The 25,100-nt window shown below is 37.0% G+C and overlaps 1 protein-coding gene across 3 annotated transcripts in view; it reads right to left on the reverse strand.

The window, feature by feature from the left end:
• Positions 1-5,842, reverse strand: part of CENPE (centromere protein E) — a 76,881-nt gene extending 71,039 nt beyond the window's left edge. For all 3 annotated transcript variants that reach the window (XM_059376796.1, XM_059376788.1, XM_059376801.1), the window contains exons 1-6: positions 5,723-5,842; positions 4,141-4,232; positions 1,779-1,868; positions 1,547-1,665; positions 529-648; positions 33-114 (exon numbers count right to left, since the gene is read on the reverse strand). In XM_059376796.1, coding sequence (XP_059232779.1) covers positions 33-114; positions 529-648; positions 1,547-1,665; positions 1,779-1,868; positions 4,141-4,232; positions 5,723-5,778 — 559 coding nt within the window. In that variant the 5' untranslated portion in view covers positions 5,779-5,842. The remainder of the gene's footprint in view (positions 1-32; positions 115-528; positions 649-1,546; positions 1,666-1,778; positions 1,869-4,140; positions 4,233-5,722) is intronic.
• Between the last annotated feature and the right edge of the window lie 19,258 nt (positions 5,843-25,100).

The following is a 25,100-nucleotide window of genomic DNA, read 5'->3' on the forward strand; positions in this document are numbered from 1 at the left end:
GTGTTTTGGGGAAATACACTATAAAGTCTTACTTTCTCCTTTTGTGATCCACTTCAAAGCCATTTCTGATGTGTAAACAACTTCTTCTGTGAGATCAGCCACATACACATTCCTCTGAAACAAGTTTAATTATGAAAAGAGTAGAGGAGAAGTCACTAAAAAGTGTACATCTCAAAAAGAAGTTGTCAACTATAATAGAATTCATTTGTGGAAGCTACTGGTGGAAAATGTATGAAAATAACAAGTAAACTAATGATATGTACAATTTATTTCCTATACCACAGCACAGCAAATTCTAACCTGATACTTCCATCTTGTTCTTTTTTAAGGTACGTACACCAAAATATTACAATTGCCAATGTTTAAAATCATACATATTGTTCAAATGTTATCTTTATAAACACGAAAGAAAAAATAAAACATAAAACAGGAGATAGTTTAAAAAATATAGTAATTAAAGGTAAATGTTCAAGAACAATAATCCCAATAAGCAACTATTTTTAGAGCTATTTCAACTCTGTAACTCACATTGAAGTCTTCCCGAATTATTAAAGGCTTCATTTTCTGAGTGTCACAGAGTAAGTCTGTAATGGTTTCGTTGTATATCTCCATGTAAGATACACGTAAGAGAAACTCCCTGTCAGGAAACTAGAGGGAAAAATAAATGTATAAAAACATCAGAGATCATCCATTTATAAAAACCTAATATTGAATACTTATGTGCTAGCATTAAATATTAAAATATTCTCAGAAATTATCTTTGTGAAGCAAACAAGAAATGAAACCTCATATGGTTTAATATTGATGATAAACACAAAAATATAAAAATATGTTTCAGAAATAATGAAAAGTATAGTATCAAATAATTAGGGGAATGCCCAGTCCAACTCTCTAAACTCAAAATAAAACCCCACCAGGGCGCCTGGGTGGCTCAGTGGGTTAAGCCACTGCCTTTGGCTCAGGTCATGATCTCAGGGTCCTGGGATCGAGTCCCGCATCGGGCTCTCTGCTCAGCGGGGAGCCTGCTTCCTCCTCTCTCTCTGCCTGCCTCTCTGTCTACTATGATCTCTCTGTCAAATAAATAAATAAAATCTTTAATAAATAAACAAATAAATAAATAAATAAAACCCCACCAACAGATACTCAAATAAGGACATTAAAACAGTAACGAAAAAATAAACCTAAAACAAACTTTTAGTTAGGTTGTGTATTCTGGCCTTTTTCCTACCTCTACTTTTCTCTACTCCTTAATAATCACTGGTAGGTAAACAAACAAGTAAGGAGGAGCTAACCATTCTGATAAGATTTTCTTGTTCCTCAACAACCACTTTTTGGTGTGATTGGCATTGTTTCAGAATTTAAGTGAATGACCGAAAGGCCTTTAGTCTCTACAAAGTAAGTTTGTGGGGAAAAAAGTGAATCTATGTTATGCCTTCTTTACCCATGGCTAATGAAGAGACAACTATAAATCTACTTCCTTTCGTCATTACAAGAGACTATTAATACTTTTACCTATATGTAACAGAAATTTAGCTAAGGTATTTACCTTTTTAATTTTTTGGAAAATGTCATGAATTGCTCTGGGTATTACTCCCAAATAATCTTCTGAACCCATCATGGTATATGTTTTTCCTGAAGCAGTCTGACCATAGGCAAATATGGTACCTGTAAAAACAAAACACACACACGCAAAGATTAAAAATGAATCTATGGGGTGTAAAACGATTAATACTTGAATAGAGAACTCATACTAAGATATTTCTACAGTGAATACAAACCATTGTAGCCTTGTATGGCAGAATCTATGATTGGTACTGCTATTTCTTCATACACATTTTTAGTAGTTTCATTACTGTGAAAGACACGATCTAAAAAAAAAAAAAAAATAACACATACACACTGTGGTTAAATCAAACAAATCAACTTTGTTTTCTTAGTGGTTGTCCAAAGAAATAAGATTATCAGGCTATGGTAAGATAAAATATTTAGGACACAATATTCTCTTCATCTTACTGGTCCTTTGAAAATATACTTCTCTATAATGTAAGATGTGTTGGTCCTCACAAAGAAAAAATACACATCAGACTTCTCAGCTATCCTATGCATTTTCAAGAGACAGTAGGACATAGTGGCTGAGTTCAGGAGTATAGAATCAGACTTTTTGCAAATCTGGTTCTACCACTTATAAGCTGTGGGACTTTGGGCAAGGTACTTGATGTCTCTGTGCCTCACTTACCTAATCTGCAAAATGGATATGTGTTCTCTTCCTCATAGAATTATTATGAATATATGGTTAATACTTATGAAATGTGAACTATTACTATGCTTTGATAAATTTTAAAGTTTATAACATATTTGACAAGAAGGTCTACCTCAAACTTAACTGAGAAATGCACACATATGGAGGAGACCTGAGAGAAGCTGAAAGGTTACAGGGAATGACTAGTTGGCTGGCTGCTAAAGGAGGCTGGGTTTACAGTGCATTCATGCTGATGAGTTCACTAGTTTAGGATGTGGTTCTCTGGTTTTGTTAGCATAATCAGCACATTAAAAATGGCCTACTCTTTCAATGCTGGTCTCATATTAAAAATCTCACAAGAAATGGATTTGTAAATCAGGAAGGAAATGTATCCATCTCTAACAAGAAAGTCAATGGTCAGACTGCTTACATTCTGACTACACATCTGCCATTTTGGCAGAACAAAATGGAAAACCAAAGTGCCATCTGAAGGCAGCTTAGGGGTTATGATTTCAGAGCATGGAGAATGATAGGATGATTCAAATCTTAATGCCATTTGCTTTAGATGGGTGGATAACTCTAAATCCTCTATGGACATACACAGCTACTGGGAATCTATAGTACATGTGTCTGAATGCTTGTGTATCCCTCACTCTTGGTTTTTTAATCTCTGGGATATATTGTTTTACCTTTTTAAAAATTATATTAATGCTCTAAAACAGTCCTTTAACCAGAAATTATTTTCTCTTCCATAGATCTTTCCTCCAAAACCTTTTTTTTTTTAAATTAATTAATTAATTTATTTATTTAACAGACAGACATCACAAGTAGGTGGAGAGGCAGGCAGAGAGAGAGAGGGGGAAGCAGGCTCCCTGCTCAGCAGAGAGCCCGATGCGGGGCTCAATCCCACGACCCAAGCCGAAGGCAGAGGCTCAACTCACTGAGCCACCCAGGCGCCCCGCTCCAAAACCTTTTATGATGGCTTTCTAGTTTAATGTTAGTTCAACAACCTAACCATTCTTACAAGTTGTTGAGAAGACCTCAATGCTGTTCTAAGGTGTCTAAGCGGCAGCATGTTAGTGTGGCTGGATTTAGAGGCTGACTCTTCCATTTGCTTGCTGTGTGACTCCAGGCCTATCTCAGTTCCTTACTGAAACAGAAAGGTACCTACAATATCAACTTGTTAGGAGGATTGAGTTAATCTGTATGACACGCTTAGAACTGTGTCTGACACGCTGTCACCAATGCATCTATATTAAATCAATACACAAATCAGCCTTGTCAATCTTCGGAATCTCCACGTCCCTCTGCCTTTGCTAGGTCTCACTTATCCTGCAGGTCCCAGTATCAGTGGTACCCTTTTAAACATCCTTTTAGACTAGTTAGACCTGCTGTAAACTCTCCCAAAGCTTATGTCAACACATGTATAATTACTCGTTTAAAGTCTTTCTCACCATATGATAAGTTCCACAAAAGCCAGGGTAGGTCTCTGCTGTATTCCAACAGAAAATGAAGGACTATCTTTACTATTTATTCTTTAAAGAATTTTCTCAAAAATAACTGTGGGAAATATATACTAAATTGAAAGATCATAAACATGAATTGACATTAAGCAACATACTTTAGGGTTTATGGGGTTTTAGTCCACAAAAAAACTAGTGAAGAAAGGAAAGAATGTTAGTTTCAACCATAAGGCACTATGACTATAACTTCATTTTAAATATCAGTTTATTATCTTACTTATCATACATGATGGATGAACAATTTTTTAGTTTCTACTGAAGCAGTTTATATAAGGCTTAGTCTGATCTTTAATGACAAATCCACTATCACTGATAAGCCTTTTAACTCCTAATAGGAAAAGGATAACAGATTAACTTTTGATGCTATGATAAGCCTACCAAAATTGAAGGATTTACTGCCATCAACTTGATAAATAGCATTATTGTCAGTTTTCCAGTAAACTTGGGTATCTCCTCCAAGAGCTTCTTCTCTGAAACAATAAAAACACTGCATTTTAGTATAACTGATCATAGAAGTCATGTTATATGACAGATAAAAAAGATTCCATCTTCTGAAGAATACTTTAAAAGACAGTATTGACTTATACTATATATGAGAAATATGGAAAATCCACCTTTGAGGAGTCTACACTTTTAAGTGGGGGCCAGTGACCTCCTGCCTTCTCATAGAGATTTCCTTGTCAAGTTCTCCATTTCCACCCTCCTACCCGGTACTGGTTGGTAAAAAGATACACTGAAAGTGTAACTCTGATTATGTCCCTCTTGCTCAAAACTTCAAAAAGACCATCTAAAATTTTTAATATGGCACACTAGACTTGGATCATGTTTCTTTCTCTCTTTAATGTTCTCTTGCTCTAAATTCTGATATATACCTAACTCCATACAGCTACCTGAAGGTCCCCATTGAAATAAGAAATGCAGCCCTTCTGTGTCTGGAATACCTGACTAACCTTTCCATTAAGTTATTTAACTATTCTTTAATTCATGAAGTGTCGGGATTTTCCTGACACCCCCTGTCACTAGTGTCATCTCAGAGGGATTAATGACTCCTCTAGCAAACACTCTCCACCTATCATAACACTTGTTTACCATGTATTGTAATGGTTTCTTTATGTAACTGTCTCCTAATGCATTAGATAAGAAGCCCTTTAAAAAGAGGAAATTCCTCGTTTTGATATTGTCATTTATTAAACGTCTTGTGATATTTAACACATATTTTTCAAACACAAAGTATGTTAGTATTCTGGGGTAAGAGCCAGAGACTAGAGAAGCAAAGACTTCATTTCTTCCCCTTTCTGCTTTTTCTCTATAACATTTATTACTCCCGTAACATGAATGTCAACTTAACATTCTCTATTTTTTACTTCATTTCCTGTCTGCCCTCCTAGAATGTGGATCCCCAGGGGCAATGATGGTAGTGTCTGTTTAATAGTGCACACTGAACTAAAAAAAAAAAAAAAAAAAAAAAAGATTGATAAATTTCAGCCATTCAACGTTCCGGACGTTGAATTCAGTCATTGACTGAATGAAGTCTTGAGTGCCTAGGAATACAGTGCAATAAGACAGACTAGTCTTTGCTCTCAAGGAGTACACAGCAAAGAGGGAGAGAGTTAGGTGCAAAATGACCAACTGTGATGAGTGCCAGTAAGAATTACCCGATAAGACATCCTTTAAGGAATGGGGTGGGGTGTGGTAAGGAGGCTCAGATGGAGAAGGTGCGGTGCCAGCGGCGAGGTCTTTCACGTTGGCCAGCCCGAGTTACACGTTTAAGAGACTCCTACAGATGGAAAGTACCTTCCAGATCCTCCGATCCTTCTCCTTCACTTACAGAGAGGGACACAAAGTCGGTAAGGGGCCGAGATCCCAAGCCGCGGACCCGGGAAGGAGCAGCGAGAACTCTCCAGCTCAGGCCCACACCCGAGGCCCCAGAGGGATCCCGGTCTGGGTCTGGCCTACGTACCTGTTGTTGAGCGGCCGGACCCGCACGCAGACCGCCACAGCCCCTTCCTCCGCCATCCTGCTCGGTTAGACCCCCGAGAACTGGCCCAGACGCTCTACCTTCTGGGTTTCCGAGAGCACGGGTCGCCCCGCCTTTAAGTTTAAAATTTCCCAAACGCTGCGTCTGATTGAGCCGCGGCCTCATGACGTCACGGATTGTTCCACAGCGCCCAGCGCGGGGGGACGCGAGGCCGGCGGCGCGTCCACGGATAAAGGGTGGGGGGGGGGGGGGTAAAGGATGTGGAGGAGACAGGCTAGGAAGTCGCAGAGCCCGGCTGAGGGGAGCAGGAGGTGAGCGGCTCTTCTGGCTAAAGCTCGGACAGTTATTATCCGCTAAAAGCGCCTGAAGTGCAGGCAGCCGTTTACAAACCCCGTCCTCCACCTCACCCGAAGAGTTTGCAATCTGTAGGGCAAATAAGGCAGAGAAAAAATTTTTTCGTCGGCGAGAGTTAAAGACCTTTAAAAGAATCCACTCACAGTTTTTGTTTTTCTAATTAAAAACGTCTCTAACGACAAGAATTCAAAGTCACTGCACTGCACTGCCCAGAAACGTAAGAATCTTGTCGTGCTCCTTAGAAACGGAGTTTAATGTTTTCCTTTTTCTTTCAGCTCCTGTTTCCATTGGCTGTGAGTTCCTAAGAGGTTTAGAAAAAGTTATTATTCTTTTTAAAGATTTTATTTATTTGACAGAGAGAGACAAAGAGAGGGAACACAAACAGGGAGTGGGAGAGGGAGGAGCAGGCTTCCCTCAAGCAGGGAGCCCCATGCCTGGCTGGATCTCAGGACCCTGGGATCATGACCTCAGCTGAAGGCAGACCCTTACCGACTGAGCCACCCAGGCTGCCCAGAAAAAGAATTATTGAGGGCTAAAAAAAACAGAAATGAGGTGAACTTTTATTAGCAAAGGTGGGAAAATAATTCTTTCCCAGAAATAGTGCTCCTTTCTTTTTAAAAAACACGTAACATGGTAAAGTATTAATATTTTCTTGAAGAGTGATTTCATTCGCTTTCTTAGTAGATTTAAGGAGCTTCAGGAATTATTCCCTTTCCCTCACCAAAAATATGACCTGCGGTTACTAATAATTTTTATTATTTAGAGCACTAGAAAATTGTAGTGATTTAATAAAACTATTTGGAAGACATTTGGGCAATATCAATAAAAAACTGAAGGCACGGGGCGCCTGGGTGGCTCAGTGGGTTAAAGCCTCTGCCTTCGGCTCAGGTCATGATCCCAGGGTCCTGGGATCGAGCCCCACATCAGGCTCTCTGCTCAGCAGGGAGCCTGCTTCTCCGTCTCTCTCTGCCTGCCTCTCTGCCTACTTGTGATCTCTCTCTGTCAAATAAATAAATAACATTAAAACAAAACAAAACAAAACTGAAGGCACATGTGCCTTTTATGAAGGCAATTCTGCTTTTAAGAATTTATTTATACATGTATTTAAAGGACTTTGCAAGGATATATGTATATGGGTTACAGCATTGTTTACAATAGGAAATGGCTGAAAACACGTTAAATGCCAATAAATAATGCATGTGAAGCTAGTTAAATAGATGGCATTTTATCAATACAATGAAATGCTATGTAGCCAGTAAAAGAATGATACAGCTCTTAATGTGAACTTTGGAAAGCCATTCAAGGTGTTTCATAACCTGAAAGAAACCCAAAGTGTTTAATTGTGTTCACAATATGATCCTATTTGGTATGTCAAAGGATATTTTTATGTCTGGATATGCATACACAATTTCTGGAAAGATCCACCTGATTTCCTTGGGGAGGGAGGACAGAGATAATATATCTACCTTATGTTGTGTAATATTTTATAATTATTAATATTTTAACCATGCAAATATTAAGTAGTTTTGTTCAACTTGAAGAAACTAGCTAATAGAAAAAAATAGTAAATAAAATGAATGATCATTCAAGATTTGTTTGTTTAACCAACTGTAAGCTAGTATATCCTTTTTTTTTTTTGTAGCTGCCCTGTGAAGATACTCAGCTATACTTAGTAAGACAGAGTTAAGAAAAATATATTTTAACTGATTTAAAAAAAAAATACTGGTGAAATATTGCTCATTTTAGCTGAAGGGAAGGAGTCTGTAAAGAGGAAAGAGGGACATGCAATTAGTGAGAAAAAGTCTCTGACAGCACGAAGGGGATTGGTTCAAGAGCACAGAGGATTTGCCTTTCATAGTTGTGCTTGTGATTGTTGCCATGGTAGTCTTTGTTGTCATCATCGTAGCAGCTAATATTTATTGAAATTTACTATGTGCCAGGTGCTCTGTTGTGTGCTCTACATGCATTTTTTCATTTAATTTCCCAAATATGTTGATCTGGAAATACTCATTGAGTATCTACTGTGTGCTGGATGTAGCTATTATTCTCTTAGGGGAGATGGATATGCCCTATATATACAGTGGTAATGAGTATTGAGAAGAGTTAACAGCAGATCAGGGGAGAGAGAATGAGAAGGTGGAGGCGAGTTAGGGGTGATGGTTTCTCATGAAACATTCGTGGGAAGAAGCAGACAATAACACATAAGTAAAATAACTTTTGATAAAAGGAGGTGCTACTTTAGATGGGATGCTCAAGAAAGGCCTGGGGAAGGGACTTCTGAGGTGGGATCTATATGATAAGAATTAGTCATACTTGAGAAGATAGGGTACCTCTTTTACTTGTCCCAGACAGAGGGTCCCAGTCAGAGAACCCAAGGCTTGTATGAGTTTGTCTTATACATGTCTGAGGCATGGAAATAAAGGCCCATGTGGCTGAAACATTTTGGGTAATGGAGAGATAGGTGAGGGGTAGGCCCTGTGGGGTCTTGTGGGCTGTGGTAAATGTTTGGCTGTTATTCCAATGGTGAGAGAAAGTCAATGGGAGGTTTTAAGCAAGGGGATAGAAAGATTTTCGTTAATTTATTGAAACAAGATTTTCTTTTCTATTTCATTATGAAAATAGAAGTAAATAGCAGAAACTTACACTGATTCCTGCCAACCTGGTTACCCACCTACTTGTCTGTGCCCATTTACCTCATCTTCTAGATTGTAACTAGATGAACAACTATCTATCCTTCACTCTGAAAAATTTTCCATGTTTGCATTAGACCCTGCCCCCTCCTGCTTAATTTCTCTCTGTCTGATGTTATTATTTCCCCTTCTCTAATAGACTGGTCTTTAGCAAACATATGCTTTAATTTCTTCCATCTTGGATATCTAATAGATACTGCAAACTTAAAATACCAAATTTGTGATCTTCCCCTCAAAATCTAGAGGATCTGCAATTTTCAACATCTCAGTTGATGGCAAGTCCACCCTTCCAGTTTCCCAAACCACAGCTACTTCCCTTCTCCCAAAGTCTACATTTGGCATGCCTGAAAATTCTGTTGGGGCTACCTTGAGAAAATTCTAGAATATGACCATCTATCACAACTTCTGCTACCTGTTGGTCCAAAATACCCTTATCTCTCACTGAACTCATCTCCATGTTTTTATCTTTGCCCACCTTCCACTACCAGTCAGTCACAACACAGTGATTTGAGTGATCCTTAAAAAATATGTTAGGGCATGTTAATTTTCTCTTAAGACCCCCAGTACCACCCTAAACTTGATTTTTCTCAGAATAAGATCCATAGTCTCAGCTGTCTCCCTGACATGGTATTGTCCCTTGTTATCCCTCTGGCTTTACCCTCTACCATTCTTTTTGCTCTCTCCACTACAGCTACAATGGTCTTTTGACAGTTTCTTAGATACTGGACAGGTACTCTCTGAAGGCCTTTGCATTGGCTGTTCTCTGCCTCGTATGCTCTTACCCTAGATATCCATGTTTTCCTTCTTCCATTTAAATTTGGTATCTGCGGGCGCCTGGGCGGCTCATTGGGTTAAGCCGCTGCCCTTGGCTCGGGTCATGATTTCAGGGTCCTGGGATCGAGTCCCGCATCGGGCTCTCTGCTCAGCAGGGGTCCTGCTTCTCTTCCTCTCTCTCTGCCTGCCTCTCTGCCTACTTGTGATCTCTCTCTGTCAAATAAATAAATAAAATCTTAAAAAAAAAAATCTGGTATCTGCTCAGATGTCACCATCTCAGAACTCTCTCTATAAAATAGCAACACTCTTGTCTGTGACTTTGCGTTCTTTACTTTTCTTTTAAAAGATGACTTATAACTTTCAGAAATAATATGTATGTATCAATTTATGTAAAAATTATTTGTCTCCTCCCACTAAACTGTCAGCTCTATGAGGTTAGCAACTTGGTTTTTATCCTTTACCACCTACACCTAGAAAGAGATTTGGAGTCTAGGAAACATTCAATTATAAAATTGCTTATTCAGTCACTTTTTAAGTACTTATTTAACATAATTTCTGGAAAGCTACACAGAGGACAACTAATCTTTGGAGGGGAGGAGTGTGTTAGAAAATAGACCTACCTTTCATTGGATGCTATTTAATTATCATGAATATCTTAATTAATGAATATTAATTATTTCCCTCAACTTTAAGAAATTAGTTAATAGATTAAAAACTGTGTGTAAAATATCTACTCATCCAGGATTGGTTTTGGTTAACTAGTATAGACTACTTTAAATTGTGAACATGCTGGGCTGTATCTAATAAGATAAAACAAAGTGAAGGAAGCTATGTTTTAATTTGTCAGGGAGGGCAGAGAGATTTGTTAGAAGATAAACTGGCATATTAAAAATTTTAAGTTAATTTGAACAAAAAGTGATTCGAATTGAGCAGCATCCAATCTAACAGAAAGGAGCCCTGAGGAGCTGTACAAAATGAGTCTTCTATAGGCAGAAGGGAAAGGGAATAAGGAAGTCATACTAAACCAAAAAAAGGAGGTCAGTTATTGAAAAGTTACTTTCCTTTAGGGGATAGTAGGGGCTTATTAGGCGTATTACCTATTTAGTGCAGATTAGGTGATTCCTGATTGATTGATTTGAAGATTCCATTTCTGGGAGAGCTGAAACCTTAATTAAGTCTCAGTTTGGTGATGCGAGTATTGGCATAAATGACTTTATTTGGGGCCCGTTTTGTTTTGTTTTGTTTTGTTTTTAACTGATTGAACAACTTGTCTGAAGTTATGGAACTTCTAGAGAGCGTAGCTTAAGATTTGGATAAATATCCTTTCTCTAAAAGGTACTTAAAACATTTATTGATTAATTTTTTTCTTACCTGGAAGATTAATACATGCATGTGATGAAAACATTTAAGTAGTACATGAAGAATCACAGTAAAAAATAAAAATTCTTGTCACATCTGACCCCCAGGGTGCTGTCGTCTTCCCAAAGGCAATTTTGCCATTTCCTAGAGTGTTATCCTCAAATTAATCTGTAGATGTGCACATGTATTTCTTTTCCCATATTGCGTATCTTTTTACAAAAATACCTGCTGTACATGCTTTGGTGCACTTTGCTAAAAATGTGATCTTTACATAAATATTTTCATTCAGTTTTGGAAGGTAAAGTAAATTTTTGAGGCATGTTAATTGCACACACTTCCATGTTGATGTTTAAATTACTGTTTTTCCCTTCAAACAGTGTTTATTTCTGCTGAAGCTGCAGAGGGCACTGTACTCCTTCCAAAAGCATGGCATAGCCTTGATTGTTTTGCAGTTCTTGATTGTTTTGCAGCAAATTTTATGATTCAGGGAAGCTCCTGATATTAGAAATAAGCATCAATTCAAATTATCCTCTTGTCCTCACTTGCTTTATGGATTTCATATAAAATAAATTACAATATGTATTTATATCATATATTACCTTCACCAAGAATGCTTTTTTCTTTAATAGATACGATGTTTAATTTCCAAAGCACAAGTCTTATCTTTACTTTTGCTATAACTATTTGTAATGATCACAAACCTAGTATCCTTTTCCTTTTAATCATAGTTACATGGGATTTGAATGGCGTCATGGAAGTAGCACTGACCTCGGTCAGCCCAACTCCACTGTTTCCAAGCTATGCCACAATACCAGAAAATCATTTATTTATGTGATTTCTTCATCCACAAAATGAGGAGATTGGCTCAGAGAATATCGAGGATTCCTGCCAGCTTCAGTAAGTCTATGACGTCTTCATGAAAAGAGGAACTTGTTAAAACTGAGTTTGGATGCGTGTCAACTAGAATAGGAGTGAGTGAGGGGGTAGGCAAAGCCATGCAGCATGCTGAGGGTAGCTCAGGTAGTCACAGTGCTGCAGACCAGATGTGGGAGTCCACCAAAATCCATTCTTTTCTTTCTGGCCAGAAAGCAGGCCTTGCACTTAAAGCTGCTACTTCTAGGCCTAGATAATAAAAACTTCATGGGCTCACATTTCCTCCCTTATCCTTGGTAAACATTCCTCCTCTTTTCCTCAGAGACGGTTCCAAACCTCCCTCACTCTCCTCATGCCTTCGTCCCATATTCATCCTTACCGAGAAACCAGGCAAGATATCTCAATTCCCAGCTCTCCTACCCTCTGTCTCCCATGGTCTCCCAACTGACCCATATCCCTCCAATTCTATTTTCACACACTTCTGGAGAATGAGCCATTTTTCACCTCTGAGAGACTGAGGCGGATTCTTCTGTTTACACGCTGATTCTGTCCTCTTCAGGCTTCGCCAGGATCTTGCTTCAGGAATTATTCTCTATTTCAGAAAAAAGGCTATAAAATAATAAAAAGAAGAATCACTTTAAAAAAGTTATCTGAAGTCCTTGAGTGGATATTCCTTATCAGGTATCAAATTTCATCTTCTTTCTGTACTGAGAGAAGTAGCTGTAAATACACATGAAGTAACCGTCTTCTTGAAAATGTTTAGTAAGTATACTATAACTAGAATGGACCCTAAACACATAATTTTTTCAGGCCTAGTGCTGTCTCTGAAATGTAATCCCAGGAATATGTGTATGCCAGTAATATTGAGAAGCACATCATTTCATTCTAGGATCCATAAAAGGCATTGCATATATAATTAGCAGAACAAATCACCATGTGGGGCACATACTTTTACATTTGCATGGTGGGTAAGAATGATTGTTTTGATTTTGATTTCTGTGTATTAGGTTTTTTGCTTCTTTGACTTTTACAATCTTTAATGTGTATTCTTACTACCAGAGGCTACATTGACCTTTTAAAGTTAATATTTATTTAATTTGGTGAAGTTTAAGATCGCTCACTGGTAAAACATGCTGGTTTAACCTTACTGTTATGAATGTTTCTCTTAAGTATTGTAAGCATGACTGCTTTAGTTTTTGAAAGTTATTTTGAAATATTTTTGCAAATATATACATGGGAGCAGCATGGATTTTTTTGGTACACAGAATAATCATGGAATGGGTTTATTTGAAAACCTAATAGTAGCACTTCCCCCAGTAAAACACTGAGCTTTTTGCTGGCATGTACTCTTAATTGTTTTTCAGTTTTTTTCTTAATGGGTTTGTAATTTGATCTCTTTGTGAGATAAACTGTCATTTTATGAGAAACTGTTGGAAAGTTAACTGAAAGTAGAAGCAAATCCCAGGATATCCCTAAGAAGTAGCTAATCACTTTCTCTTACTGCCGATTTTGGCTTCTTCAGACTGAAACAAACAAATAACCCAATGATAACAACCTAATCCTGTAGAAATTTGTGTATCTATTAACTAGAAACATGCTTAGTGCGCACATTACAAGTTAAGAGATTTGAAAGTCGCTGTCTCTGAGGAATGGGAGTGGATAGTAGATAGGGAGTAGAGGGCATAAGGGAACTGCTCTTTTTGTTTTAAGCTTTTTAGCACTACTTGATTTGTAAAATATATGCCTATGTAAAAATAAAACAACTTATAAAAAAATTACAAAAAGAATTTATCAACCCTAAATCTGGCCATTTGTTCTTATGTTATTTCTTATGGGTTAGATGTACACCAACAGAAAGGAAGCTGGATTCATTCTCCCTAAGCAGGTCTTCCTCCAAAGACACTCCTAGAGGGAGGGGACCCCAGAGGAGAATGAAACACAGGGGATCAGTGGCCGAGGCAGGAGTCAGTTATGACCAAATAACACGGAGGAATCAGTACTTTATCAAATGAACCATAGGCAAGAGATTCCTTAAGCACTCCCAAAGAGAAAAGGTTGCTTTCCAATGCAGTCCTCTCCACCTTGCTTCCAAAAACTAGTGTGGTGGACTGATGTTTCCTGTCTAAAAGAGAATGAAAACCAAACATTAGTAGTTCTGGCATGCTTGGGTATATGGATGTGGATCCTTCACTAAATCTAGTCTTGACTTTGTGAGAAGCATGAAAGTAGAATTCACCTGTACCTCTAAATGTGCTTGATCTCCTTTGCTTGCTAATTGAAGAAATAGTAAAATAAAATAAAAGTGTTTCTAGCTTGTCCAAATTATAATTCTTACCAGTCCTTGTTTCTTTGATCAAATTATGATTGCTGAGGCTAGGACCTCTAGTACGATGTTGAATAGCAGTGGTGATAATGGACTCTTAATCTCACAAAACAAACTGAGGGTTGCCGGGGGGAGGGGGTTTGGGAGAAGGGGGTGGGATTATGGACATTGGGGAGGGTATGTGATTTGGTGAGTACTGTGAAGTGTGTAAACCTGGTGATTCACAGACCTGTACCCCTGGGGATAAAAATATATGTTTATAAAAATAAAAAATTTAAAAAAAAAAAATTATGTAATTTGACCTAGGATGATTGAAGAGAAATCATCATGAAGTCTGGAGAAAGTTAGCTAGAATGATTTATTTTATGGTTCATGGGGAGAGCTAGGAAAGATATAGACAAGAATGACATTTCCCCTCCTCTGCCTGCTACCTGGGTAGAGCTTACTACGAACACATTGTTCTCATCAGTGAAATCCATTTGGGTTGCCAGACAACCCAGAGCAGGTCTCCAGGTAAAGTATAAGGGAAAGGGAAAATAGAATTTTGGCTGGTTTCCCTGGATTATGTAGGGAGCAGCCTGTTAAAATAGAAGGCAACTCATGTAGCTAATGACACCTTGTTAGAGGAAGTGCCTCTAGATGGATCCTATCAGTTTTTCCAGATGGGTGACTATAGTTGGCATTCTTCCTGTCTGTCCTGGAATTAGATTGTCTGTAACTGTTATTTTATTTTCATTTTGATTCATATTACTTCAATTCACTAGTAAATGAACATTGAGGAAGATCAGGAACTAATGATTAGTTTATGTAATTGTACTTGTTATTCAGTCTTATTTCTATAATTGTTACCCAGGTAACAAGAGCCTTGTTAATTATGTTCATGAAATCAAGATACAGTATGTCAAGCCACATACTATTGATTGATCAACAATTAGTAATTGAGTATCTCTTTGTGCCCAGAACTAGGAATTTAGGAATCATCTTTCAACAAAACATAAAAATATTTTGCCCTAATTTTGCATGTTTTGTTTTACTCACATTTAATAATGGCTTAGACCAAAATATTCAAAATTGCAACTGCATTTTCATTCCTTGTAGACCTGTTTTTCCTCCTTATATAGACATATAGACAGACACACACACGCATGCACTCACTCACTTATTTAAAATTTGGAGTATTTAATGGTAAATGCTGAAATATAAATGTACTTTTAATTAGATTTCCTTTCACTCCTCACTCCTACTTTTTTTCTGCTACACACCGTCAAATATATTCTTTCTGAATCTTTGTTATGTTTGCTTTTGATTTTTATTTTAGCTAAGCTGTTGTGTATTAGGAGTTGTTTTCAACCAACAATGAAAGGTAAGTGATCATTTACATGTCTTTTATTTTATGTCTCTCAAGCACAGTGTTTTTGCATTTGAAGCATTATGTACATCATTTTATTTCTTTAAGTATCAATTAAATTAATGAAATTGGATTTTGTCTTATATAGTAATGAATGTGGTTCCCTTATTTTATAAGAAATATTAACGAATAAATATAAAACAGAAAGAACCAAGATTATAAATTCCTTCTTTTGAGTATTTCAGGACCTCACTCTACTCTCTGCATCCAAAGCCATTTTTAACGCTAGGTACAGTATAAGAGGAGAAAATTAAAATAAAGTCAGAATTTCTATAAATCAGAAATGATACAGCAGTATAAAGGAGTGAAAATTTAAAGCTGAGGATCTTCTGGATGTTTGACTCCTGTGAGGTAAAGGGGTAAGGACCAAAAAACCCCCCACAAAAAACAAAAAAAACAAGTTGGGTTTGGTTTGAATCCAGAGGCTACAACAGGACTTCTCTATTCAGCTGGGAAGACTGGAATCTTACTACCATTGACTGCCTGGGGCTGTGGCTTATGCAAAGCTTGAATCTATGGAGATTTCTGGAAATAATGTTTTGACCAGTCTTGAGCAGCAAACTGATTTGTAGTATGCTCAGATTTACTGGGAGCGAGGAACTTGGAACTGCTGATAGGAGATTTAGTTCTGGAGTGTCAAAATACTGGACAAGAGAGAGGTGAGAAGAGGAAAGAGAGAGTCATCAAGAACTTTCAAGTCTTTCAAGTAGAGAACCCAAAAGCTCCAAATTCCAAAATGTGGAAAATTTATTTTAGGAAACACTTTCAACAAAAGCTGTAGGTAGAAGTTGACTTCCTCCTAGAGAGGTCAAAATCAGAGAGAGAACTAGTGAATTGCAAGATAATACTAATTGCAAGATATATACTAATAATAATACTAAGGAATTTGCTCAGAATGTAGCCCAGATAAACAAAATGATTTTGATTAATGAAAAGACATGAAGGATAGCTAGAGAAGCTCCAATATTTGCACTTAATACTAACAGTAATTCCAAACATGAAATAAACAAATATTCAATATTCAAATGACTGAGGAATTTTCAAAATTTGAGGAATTTTCAGAATTCCTGAGATTGAAAATGTATTGCAAAGAGCAAGTAGAATAATTAAAAGTAATTTCAAACCTAGTCACAGATTTGTGAAATTGGGTAACATTGAGGAATAAAAAGAAATATTTTTAAAGCTTCCAGAAAGGAAAAAAAAATTTACCTAGGAGTAAGAGGATTGGCATTAGACAGCAAATTTCCCACCAACAGAAACTTGTAACAGAAGGTGATATACTAATTATCCTCAAAATGCTGGGGTGAAATAACTGTCATCTAAAATTTTATGTCTAGTGAACCTATTACAAGAGTGAGGGTAGAATTATACTGACATTTGCAAACATAGAAATAATAAGAGAACTTAGATATTCATTGAAAAACTACCAAAACATGTGCTGTGGCCGGGCTGGGTGGGGGAGGAGGGGAGAAGTGGAATGGGAGAAACAGTGACAAATTCAGGAAATGGCAAATATTCTGATACATTTAGCCAACTACTGATTCTAAAAAAGAATCTGTTTTTTAGGGTCTTTTAAAAAATTAAAAAAAAATTTTTTTAAAGAAAAGACAAAACCCTTATAAATAATAAGGGATATGAGAGAGGAATAGTGTTCAATGGGTAGTTGAAACATGCTAAGGTTCTTGTTTGAAGATCCTCAAATTTTATATTTAGATAAAAAATTAGAGTTAAAAATGTGTAAGTTAGGCCATATGGATGAACTAAGAATGTCCTTTATTGTGACATCTAAATATCCTTGTTTTAATTCCACTTCCTGAATGCAGAAATGTGCTTGGACAGACTTTCTTTGGGGAGGTAAATGCAATGGAGACATTGAGATAAATGGTTGGTTGCCAGGTGTTAAGGATGGGAGGTGGGTGTGGTGTGAGAGTTGGTATAAAGAGATCGGGGCTTTGAGGTGGGGAGCTTGTGATACAGCAGTTCTGTATCTTGATGGTGGTAGTGATAACAGAAATCTACATGGGTGACTACACACAGCCGTGAGTACATAAAAAACTAGTGAAATCTCAATAAGTTCTGTAGATTGTGCCAATGTAATTTACCTGGTTTTGGTATATTGCACTGTAAATATGAAAGATGTTATTGGGGGAAACTAGATGAAGGGCATATGATACCTCCCTCCACCTTTTCTTTTTATAATTTACTGAGTTTACAATAATCTTAAAATTAAAAGTTGAAAAAGCTGTCTACTTAATGTTTAGCAGTTTTGTAATGATTATTTTAATCTCTATGTTAAAATTTTGAACACCCTGAATTAATATTTAATGGAGAGTTTTTCTATGAATGTGGAAGATGGACTCTTCATGCTATAGGTAATACATTTATAAATGTTTTGCTTGTTATTTTGTTGTTTTGTTATTTTGTATGTTTAAAGAAAGCTGTATAGGGGTGCCCGGGCAGCTCAGTGGGTTAAGTGTCTGCCTTCAGTTCTGATCAAGATCTTTGGGTCCTGATGTTGAGCGCCTAGGGCTCTCTGCTCAGTGGGGGTGGGGGTGGGGAGGGGAGTCTGCTTCTCCCTCTCCCTCTGCCTGCCTCCCCTGCCTTGTGCTCTGTATTTCAAATAAATACATAAATAAAATCTTTTAAAAATAAAGCCATATAACTTATAAAAAACAATTTGCTTAATATTTATAGATTGCCAATTATATAGGACTTCAATGTGGAACTGTATCTTGCTTACCTTTGTTTGCTTCCATAGTCCATAACAAATAAGACACAGTCATTGCTTCAGGCACTCAACACATTCGCTTATTTCTTATTTTTGCTGTTCTGTATTCTAACTCTGTTCTTAAATTTGCTGTGCTATATCACTCTACATGTGTAGTAACTCCCTCTTTTTTTGCTATTCATGAAAGAAACAATTTTTTTTTTAATTTTTTATTTTTGATAAACATATATTTTTATCCCCAGGGGTACAGGTCTGTGAATCAACAGGTTTACACACTTCACAGCACTCACCAAATCACATACCCTCCCCAATGTCCATAATCCCACCCCCTTCTCCCAAACCCCCTCCCCCCGGCAACCCTCAGTTTGTTTTGTGAGATTAAGAGTCACTTATGGTTTGAAAGAAACAATTTGACCAATTTACTCACAAAGGCATTTGCATGAGCTACAGAGTTTTCAGGTGGGAGTAAACAGAGATGGTTTACATATTACAGTTCATGCAAGGTAATATTGAATGTTTAATATTCCTCTTCTTCAAAGTTCTTTGGTGACTTCTCATAGACCACTTACATCTATAGACTAGCCTTCTGCCATATTGTCTTATCTCTCTATCTCCGTAAATTCTTTCCTCTTCTCTTTTGCTTTTTCTTACCCATACATTTCTTCATTAAAAGAAAAAAATGCAGGGTGGTTTTTTTTGGTCTCATTATTTCTCTCCAGTTTGTACTTTCAGAATCTTATTACCTTTCATTCCTAACAGACAATTCTTCTTTAGGTAGAGTTTAAACAGTAGCTACTAATAATACTTCCAACCTGACTATAGCAATTGTTAAAACTGTCTAATACTCTTTGGGGTATAAGTAAATATATCATAGAAACTTTTGTATATGCCACAAAAATCCATACATATGTGCACAAAAGACACATAAAAATGGTTATAACAGGGGCACCTGGGTGGCTCTGTCAGTTAAGCATCCAACTCTTGATTTCTGCTCAGGTCATGATCTCAGGGGTCTTGTGTTGGGCTCTGTGCTGAGTACGTAGCCTGCTTAAGGATCTCACACCACCCCCACACACAAAGTGTTCATAGCAGCATTATTTGCAATTGCCAAAACATGGAAAGAACTACAGGCTTATTAACAGTAGAATGAATAAATATAGTATTTTCATACAATGACACACAATACAGACATGAAATGAAGGGAGTCCTGCAACCTACAGTAACATGGGTAAAACTCACAGATGCAACACTGAGCAGGAGAAGCTGGACACAGAAGGATATATATATACTGTCTGATCTACTTTAAATAAAGATAAGAAATAAGCAAAACAAATTCATAGTGTTAGAAACCAGCAATAGTGGTTTTTTAAAAAAAGATTTTATTTATTTATTTATTTATTTATTTGACGGGGCCTGGGGAGTGAGGTGTGGAGAGCGCAGAAGAAGGTAGAGCAGCAGGCAGAGGGAGAGGGAGAAGCAGGCTCTCTGCAGAGCAGGAAACTGGATGCCGGGCTTGATCCCAGGACCCTGGCATCATGGCCTGAGCCCAAGGCAGATGCTTAACTGACTGAGCCATCCAGGCACCCCAACAATAGTAGTTTCTTTTTGGGAAGAGGAGCATTGTACTTTAGAAGGGGGATTTTGAGGGTCCTATTGTATTCTATGTCTTGATCTTCATGGAGGTTGTAAATGTGTGTTCACTTTGTGAATGTTCATTGAGCTAACTCCTGTAGTTTGTATATTATGTATATTATACTTCAGTTACATAGTTAATTTTTAAAAAGGTCAGTTAAATATTCTCATTTCTATTTCATGGTCGAGCTATCTAAACTTTAAAGACTGAGTTGTTGGCCACTGAATGAGAAGTGAAGTACAGTTCCGATGCTTCCGTCCCACTACCACTGGTTTCAAAAGTATTTACTAAGCATCTATTTGCATGATTAAACTTTTTCTGAGACTCTTCATCCTTTATTTCTCCCTAACAAGCCATGGCCATGCCATAAATGTTTTAGGCTTTGCAATTACTCAACTTTGCCATCACAGTGTGAAAGCAGGAATATGCAGTTCATAAATCAATGGTGTGGTGATGTTCTATAAATAATTTTCAACAATGAAACTTAAATTTCAGTTAACTTTTACATATCATAAAATATTATTTCTGTTTTGTTTTTATTCAGTCATTCAACATTCAAAAATGTAGAAAATATTCTTAGTTCCTGGGCCATCCAAAAGTGGGTAGCAGCCTGGATTTGGCCTGTGGGCCTGTTTACCAAACCCTGTCTTAGGGGTTCTATTTGTGTGTTTACATAAATGGCAGTTTGTGTCCGTAATTTATTTCTTTATGTACATGGGCAAGGAAATAGCCCGCACTATATTGTGAGGATTTTTAAATTGTCAAATTTCTATGTCGTTTAGCACATCACTAATTTCATGGCACATAGGTTAAGCTACAGAGTTCTCTGAAAAATAGTTTTGTCCACATTCTCTCTCTTGGGTTTTCTTTCATTTCTTCCCTTTACATTTAGTGAGAATACACAAAATTTTCTGGGATAAGAACAAAAGGATTTCTCAAATGGTAACAGCTGTTGAACCATCTGTTATTGAAAACGAGTTTGATTAGCATCCTAGGGCAAAGAAACTGTTCTAGCTCTGGGTGGACCAGGGTAAGGAGGCAGTAGAAGACCTAACTAACCAATGATTGGTATCACTATTGACAGCAGAGCATACCTCATTTGGAAAAGGATGTAAAAAACAAAGTGTTAATTTGAAGACTCTTGATAAATTATCATTCTTACAAGCTTTTATATTCATTTAGGTGAAAAATATGAAAGGAAGGCTTAGCATAAGAAAAGAAAGAGCTTGGGGAATTTACTTGCAAATTTGTAAAATTAAAATTTGATGGTTTGTACGTCCTTGATTCTCAACTGGTTTCCTGTGGCATGCATGCTATAAATCCTCCCAAAATGTGTTCCTAGAGTTTGCTCACTGGGTCTTGACTATTAGGGAGAATAGAAACTATTGTAGGCATGTCTGACAGACTGAACCTGTGGCTGTGAGCATTATAAGATGTGAGGAGTGGGGCACAAGGAACATATAAGAGGTGTCATATATCACTGAGTTAACACCATGAACAAAAAGTTCATGTTTACTGGAACAAATTAGCAGTTGGGCTGGGGAGTTTATGAGATAGAAATCAAGGCAATAAACACCTCAACTCTCACAGTTAAGATAAGGTCATCCAAGAGAATACTGTAATAATATGTGGATACAATTGCTTTCCTTTAAATTTGCAGCAAAAAATTCTAGTATTCACAGTGTGTCATGAACACAATCATGGTCTAAACCTGTTTCTCTCAACATGGCAACTATTGGGAGTTTGGGCAGAGTAGTTTTTGCTTGTTTGTTAAGGTATCCTCACATGCTTTCCAGAATGTTTATTATCCATGGTACCACCCAATAAGTAGGAATACCATCCTTAATTATTGTGACAATCAAAACATCTTCATATTCTTCCAAATGTGGTATGGTACCACCACTCCTGGCTCAAAACCACTAGTTTAAATGATGCAGTTCTTCTATGTCACTAACCTTACTCACATTAGACATGTTGGACTTTGTGTTAGAGAGGGGGTTTCTACATAACCGGAGTTTGCAAAAATAGACATCTTGGTAATAACACATTGAGATATAAAATGTTTCTTTTGCTTTTCAGTTAACAAAGGAAAAAATACACATTAAATAAATGATGTGCTATCTCTAAAATTAATATACATTTTTCTTTATTCTCTCTTTATATATAGGCTGGCAGGTTAAAATTTGTGTATGGCTATTTCTAATAAGCATAGCTTTTCACTAATTTCAATACATTGATCCTATTTTTTCCTTTTGGATGATACATACTGTATCTGTCCTCTTTCTCACATGCCAGATCTTCAGATGTTTAATTAGGACCTCTATAGGTAAATCACTTTTAGTTATTTAAGTCACACCCCATATAAAGTAGACTTTGTATACCTCATTGTTTTTGTTGTCCTCTCAATGCACTGTTGTCAATGTCCTTCTTAAGTGTGGTGCCAAGAATTAAGTCAATTAATGTTGCTGACCATTGTCAGGTTACAGTGGGTATTGAGTACTATGACCTCCTTTGATCTGTTAACTTCCTGTTAATGCAAATGAAGAAATCCGTTAGCTATTTTAGATTTCATGAGTTATTATTACTTAATGTTTTACTTTTGGGCATGTACTTTTTTTGGTTATTTTATTGGAATTGCTGTTAGTCTTTCATTTTACACTTAAGTTATTGAGGTTTTGGTTTGTTTCAAACTTTATATTTTACTTTTATATTTTTTCTTGTTGATTTTTAGTTTAATTAAACTTATGAATCCTGATTATGTCACTCATTGCATTAGCAATTCCTCTTATACTTGTGTCAGACAATTTTCAGAAGCATGATTTTTATATCACTATCTAAATTAGCAATAAAGATGTTGAATAGGGCAGGGACTAGGATAGAATTCTACAGCAAGTCACTAGAAAACACTCTCCAGAACACAGCACTCATTAATCAGCAATCTAGTTACTATTCTCAGTAACAGGAACCAGACCTAGCTATTTTATCCAATTCACACCTCTGAGTCTTGTGACCTGTCTAGTGACTTGAAATAATTAAAGAATCTGTCTTTGGTACAGTTAAGTACTTTGAATTTATAGTTGAGTAAATTGAAAATCATACTGCGGGATGTTTGTAAAATAGGATTATAATTTGTATCTTTGTACCTATATGCATATAATTTTATTATGACAAATATTGTTCTCAGCTTCCTTCCCACTCTTTGGTGGCTTCTGCTTTCTCACATTTTTTCTTCTCTCTCATGGTCCAACAGCAGTCTAAGCTGTGAGTACTTCTTGTGTTAGCGATGTAGAAGTGGGAGAAGGAATGAGGTAAAAAGAGTGTAATCTGGGAATGGGGAAGAGATAATTCAGAGGATTGTTCCTAGAAGTTGATGAAGGTCCTTCATTTATACTAGAAATTGATGGAATAAGGGGAATTTTGAGGCACCTGGTTGATTTGTTGGCAGACTTTTTGTTTCTTTCTTTCTTTTTTTTTTTTTTTAAGATTTTATTTATTTATTTGACAGAGAGAGATCACAGTAGGAGAGAGGAAGGGAAGAGATCACAGAGAGAGAGGAAGGGAAGCAGGCCCCCTGCTGAGCAGAGAGCCTGATGTGGGACTCGATCCTTCTGACTCAGGTCAGATCATGACCTGAGCCTAAGGCAGCGGCTTAACCCATTGAGCCACCCAGGTGCCCCAGACTTTTTGTTTCTGCTCAGGTCATGATTGCTTGGGTCCCGAGACTGAGCCCAGTGTCTGGCCCCACGACTCAGTGGGGAGTCTGCTTGCAGATTATATCCCTCTGCTTCTCCCCACCTTCCCACTCTCTCTTTCTCTTAAATAAATAAATAAATCTTTTAGATAAAGGGGGGGATTTTAAGAAATATTACTATGAAGCATATGTCTTGTTTGCTTTATTTGAGAAATAAAAGAACTTGATATTAGCTTTTGGTTGCTTTAGGTTTCTCTTCCTTTAGGTTTCTCTTCCTTGAATTTGAATTGTGTGGATTCTTGGCTTTACCAAGGAGAGGATGGGAGGAAGAAGAAATAGAAGAGGGATGAAGAGGAGGAGGAAGAAGGGGAGAGGAGATAGAAAGAAAAGGGAGGTAGGAAATAAAGGGAGAGAGAGAGAGGAAGGGAAGGAGGAATACAGAGAGAATTTATATGTTATAGGCAGTCTGGGACTATGACCATCAAAGTACTGACAGTGATTTCGTCTGAAGAGTAGGCTTGGGGATGGGGGTGGAAAATTTTAACCATCTATAGCAGTTGGTTTGATGTTTTTCAGTGGATATTTATTTAGGCTAAAAAAGTAATAAATAAAAAAAAAACCTAGGTACTCTTTTTATTTACAGGTTATTGAAATAAAATTTCTGTGTAGTGACATGTAGAAATCTTACATGTGTAATCCCATAAATCTTGACAAATTCGTGTTACTTGCATATGCACAAATCCAACAAGATACACAAAGTATTTCCATCACTTCAGAAAATTGCCTCCCCTAAGTGTGCTTTTACTATTTCCTTTTCTGATGGGTCTTCTATTTTTTCTCAGTGGTACTTGTTTTACTCTTCTGATTCATGGCAATCTGTTTCCCTTGGCCACATCAACCTAAGCTAAAAATAGGAACTCTCAAACATAATAAAGCAGTATTTCTTTGGACTTCTTCCAGCTATTATTAAGGAATGCAAAACTGTCTAAAATTCATCTGATATTTAGGAAAATAGTTTGTTAAAGAATCAATAGACAAAATCGATAGTATTGATATTTACACATAATAATCTATTAGAATACAATAGGAATGGAGTATCCTCTTTATGATTAGAAAATGAGATGAACCAGGGGTGCCTGAATGACTCAGTCGTTAAACCTCTGCCTTCAGCGCAGGTCATGATCTCAGGGTCCTGGGATCGAGCTTCATACTGGGCTCCCTGCTTTTCAGGAAGCCTGCTTCTCCATTTCCGACTTCCCCTGCTTGTGTTCCTGCTCTCGCTGTCTCTCTCTCTCTTTCTCTGTCAAGTAAATAAATGAAATCTTTAAAAAAAAAAAAAAAGAAAATGAGAAGAACTGAAAATAGAGTATCTAGGTATGAGCTTAAGAAATATTTAAGACTAACTGAGGAAAACTATAAAAATGCACAAAATTTGATTGGAAGAAATGGAAAGGCACACTATATTATTAACCAGAAAGACTGAATAACATAAAGATGACAACCCTAACTTTTTTTTTTATTATTATG

Source organism: Mustela nigripes, chromosome 1, assembly GCF_022355385.1.
Source record: "Mustela nigripes isolate SB6536 chromosome 1, MUSNIG.SB6536, whole genome shotgun sequence".
Taxonomy (NCBI): Eukaryota; Metazoa; Chordata; class Mammalia; order Carnivora; family Mustelidae; genus Mustela; species Mustela nigripes.